Source organism: Chiloscyllium punctatum, chromosome 6 (genome assembly GCF_047496795.1).
Source record: "Chiloscyllium punctatum isolate Juve2018m chromosome 6, sChiPun1.3, whole genome shotgun sequence".
In the NCBI taxonomy this organism is placed as follows: Eukaryota; Metazoa; Chordata; class Chondrichthyes; order Orectolobiformes; family Hemiscylliidae; genus Chiloscyllium; species Chiloscyllium punctatum.
In genome coordinates this window covers 34,301,718-34,305,836 of record NC_092744.1, presented here as the reverse complement: position 1 = coordinate 34,305,836, position 4,119 = coordinate 34,301,718, and the positions used below count along the sequence as shown (strand labels likewise).

General features: G+C 37.8%; 1 protein-coding gene across 1 annotated transcript in view; it reads right to left on the bottom strand.

Annotated features, from left to right (window-relative positions):
• Positions 1 to 4,119, bottom strand: part of LOC140478858 (UAP56-interacting factor-like) — a 30,718-nt gene continuing 26,599 nt past the window's right edge. Inside the window, exons 9-10 of the mRNA XM_072572395.1 lie at positions 3,362 to 3,488; positions 1 to 1,164 (exon numbers count right to left, since the gene is read on the bottom strand). Of these exons, the coding sequence (XP_072428496.1) occupies positions 1,069 to 1,164; positions 3,362 to 3,488 (223 nt within the window). The 3' untranslated portion in view covers positions 1 to 1,068. The remainder of the gene's footprint in view (positions 1,165 to 3,361; positions 3,489 to 4,119) is intronic.

The following is a 4,119-nucleotide window of genomic DNA, read 5'->3' as shown; positions in this document are numbered from 1 at the left end:
CGATTTTCAACTTTTTTAATGCAAAACAGTACAAGTTGTATATGCAAAACAATGCTTATGTCCCTCATGTAATACAGCATCTGACAGGACTTTAAATTACTAAATGGTTAAGACAAATGAAAACAGCTTGTCTATTTTCAAAATAGATAAGCTGTGATCAAATGTCCCAAGTCATTACACCTCCCATTTGACAAGGGAAACAAATTAAATCTTTTAAACACCATTCATTATTAAAAATGAAAGTTCAAACATCTAAACAGTATAAGAACTTCATTTAGACATTCCCATCTTTGTTATTGAGATTTAATACAAAATACCCAAAAATAGTGCTTGATTAGTTGCTGCATAGCCACCTTCAAGGAAATCAAATGCTTTCCCATCTTTAATTTTCAAATGTGGCATCTCAATTTCCCAGACCATATAAAGCAGAAATTTCACATTAATTCCAAATGTTAAGGAATCAACAGAGTCCTGTATTATTACAAAGCTGTATTTTAAGTCGAGGTTTTGTCGTCATCTTTGAGAATTCTTATGGTGCTTGATGGCGAGTTGGACTGACAAGCATGGAAAATATTTGCATTCACTAATTAAGGAAAGGGACTGCCTTTGGATTCTTTTTGATGAGGCATCATTATGCCAATGGACATAATCCTCCTTACAAAACTTTGAAACAAGTAAACTTGAATAAAAAAATGTTTCTAGATTGAAACGTCAACAAGTCTTCAAAAATACTGGATTTTAAGTTTGTTTGTGCTGGACTTAGATATTCTCTTCATCTAATGAATTGTTCCTTGAAATTAACAAACTTCAGTCTTTTCAATGAGACAATTTAAACAGATTGTTCAATATCATCTCCAACTACCATTCCTCAGGCAAAAACAAAACTTTAAAACATAATTGGAATGTCAGTAGTTCTTCCATATAGTTACTGTACAATGATCCTTAAAGTACAGTCAAACAGATCTGCTTATACGTGTAGTGTCAGTTTGTAACAGCAAATCATTCATTCCATTGTTCCTGGTGCAGCTTCCCAACAATTCTGTCAGATGAAATGTCATTTAGCTCATTCTAACCCACAGTCACAAAACGTCCTCCTTTATTTGATGTATCTGCTGTTCTCCGCTCTTTGAGAATAGCAAATCGTTCATTCAAGGTAATGCCAGTCTACAGGAAAAACACAATTATTCTGTGAGATATTTGTCAATATATTCAACCTGCATAACTGTCTGTCTTGATCAAACGACAACATCGATTAAATGAAACAGATAAGACTTCTCAAATTTTAAAACCCTTCCTTTCCTCTCAAAAATGCTTGCCCATGTTAAACTAAGTTCCCAACCACCAGCAATGTTCTGCTATCTCATCTATTCCCATTTTTCACATGGAAGCCTAAGTGCTGAGGTGGGGCAGGAGGGGGGTTGGGGGGATTCAAAACTAGGGGCATATTTTTAAGGTGAGAGGAGAAAGTTTCAAAAAGGACAAAAGGGCAACATTTTTGTTGATGTGGAGTGGTTCATGTGTGGAATGAACAGCCAGAGGAAGTTGTTCATGCAGGTACAGTTACAGCATTTAAAAAACATTTGGATAAGTACATGGATAAGAAAGGCTTGGAGGGATATGGGTCAAACATAGGCAGGTGGGACAAGTTTAGTTTAGGAGCACGGTCAGTGTGGACTAGTTCCATGCTGTATAACTCCAAATGAAATTCCATAGACACCCTCACATGGATTGCCCTTAATATCCATCTGCACATTTCACAGCTGGAAGATGCCACTTTGATTATTGTTTCCTATGCTAGTAGTGCCAAGGCCATCCATAGCAACTGTCAGCAAAAATTAATGGAGTATTGGCTGTAATTATATTTTAGAATTTGTCTGGCATCCTTTCAGGTTCCAACATATAACAGGGTGGTCAATTTAGGTAAAGGGGCAGTACAAAGAGATCTGGGTGTTCTTGCACACCAGTCAATGAAGGCAAGCATGCAGGGACAGCAGGTAGTGAAGAAAGCTAAGAGCATGCTGGCCTTCATAACAAGAGGGATTGAGTATAGAAGCAAAGAGGTTCTTCTGCAGCTATACAGGGCCCTGGTGAGACCACACCTGAAGTACTGTGTGCAGTTCTGGTCTCCAAATTTGAGGAAAGACATTCTGGCTACTGGGGGGGGGGGTGCAGCGTAGGTTCATGAGGTCAATTCCTAGAATGGCGGGACTATTTTATGTTAAAAGATTGGAGCGACTGGGCTTGTATACCCTTGAGTTTAGAAAACTGAGAGGGGATCTGATTGAGACGTATAAGATTATTAAAGGATTGGACATTCTGGAGGCAGGAAACATGTTTCCACTGATGGGGGAATCCCGAACCAGAGGACACAGCTCAAAAATAAGGGGTAGGCCATTTAGGACAGAGACAAGGAAAAACTTCTTCACCCAGAGAGTGGTGGGTGTGTGGAATGCTCTGCCCCAGAGGGCAGTGGAGGCCTAGTCTCTGGATTTGTTAAAGAAAGACTCGCAAGGATAGTGGAATCAAGGGTTATGGAGATAAGGCAGGAACAGGATACTGATTGAGGATGATCAGCCATGATCATAATGAATGGTGGTGCAGGCTCAAAAGGGCAGAATGGCCTACTCCTGCACCTGTTGTCTATTATCTATTATTATCTTTGAGGTTTATAAAGTCGTAATTGGGCATAGATAAGGTGAATAGCCAAGTTTTTTTTCCCAAAAACAAGAGGGCATAAGTTTATTGTGAGAAAGGAAAAATTTTAAAACAGACCTGAGGGGCAACTTTTTCCACACAGAGGGTGTTGCATATCTGGAATGAACTGCCAGCATAAGTGGTAGAGACAGGTACAGTTACAACATTTAAAAGACTTTTGGACAAGTACACAAATAATAAACATTTAAAGGGATATGCAAATGGCATTAGTTAAGTTTGGGATACCTGGTCCTCAAAGACAAGTTGGACCAAAGAGTCTGTTTCTATGCTGTATGACTATGACTGTATAATGTGGTCAAACCACAAGTCATCAATAAAAAGATTATGAGCAATACCTAAATGGATCAGTTTGTGTCAGATCTTGGGTTTACTGGGTTATTGCCCTAGATCAGTTTCTCTATGCTGCATGATCCAATATTGTGCTATGCAATTCCCAAAAAAAATTAGATAATTGGACTCCCTAAGGGAACATACCACTGTACTCAAATCCATAATAAATAATTTGCAATCAAATATCTGGATTGGTGTGATAAGTTTGATGCGCAGGCAAAGTAACTGTCACAGAGGAACACATGATCTTCCACTGAAAAAACTAGTTAGAACACACATGAAATAAACAATATTAAAATCCTTTGCAAATATTTACCGGTCTTCCAACACTGTTGATATCAAATTCTAGAGGCACTCCTTTAGGTGGATCTTTCTTCTCATCAATTTCCTTTTTTACTGCAAATGGCACCAAAGGAGGACGCCTGATTCGGAACTGTTGGGAGCTATAGAAAATATTTAATGTCAAACTGAATAAAATACCTTCTCTTACTTTTGCATAATAACCACTATCAATGAGGGTGTAATTGGAAAAGATAGAAAGGTTATTTCAGTTGGCTGGATGGCTAGTTTGTGATACTGAGCAATAAGAACAACATAGGTTCAATTCCCATACCACCTGAGATTACCATGAAGAGTTCTCCTTCTCAATCTCTCCTTCACTTTAGGTTAAACCAACACCAGTTATCTCTTGAATGAGAATGGAGCACAATGGTCTGGGGAGAGCATGGCAATTTTAATTAGAAAGAACATACACTGAGCCAAAAAAAGGTGAATAATTTTATTGTTTACAAAGAGGTTGGTTATAAGAAGGTTTTTGAAAGGTACGTTATACAGAAAGATGGAGAAATTAGTGTAAAATCCAGATCTTATAAAATTAGCACATCTACCAGAGGTGGGGTTGAAAAGAAATAGGCATTTGGTGAGGAGAGGGGTGTGGAGCAATGTTGAAGAAATAGATCTTAATATGTTACATCAAAATAGACCATGTTATTAGTTATTACAACCTAATAGCTAAACTCAAAAGAATGGTAATAAAGGTCAGAAAAATGATAACAAAAGTAAAGAAATACAAAC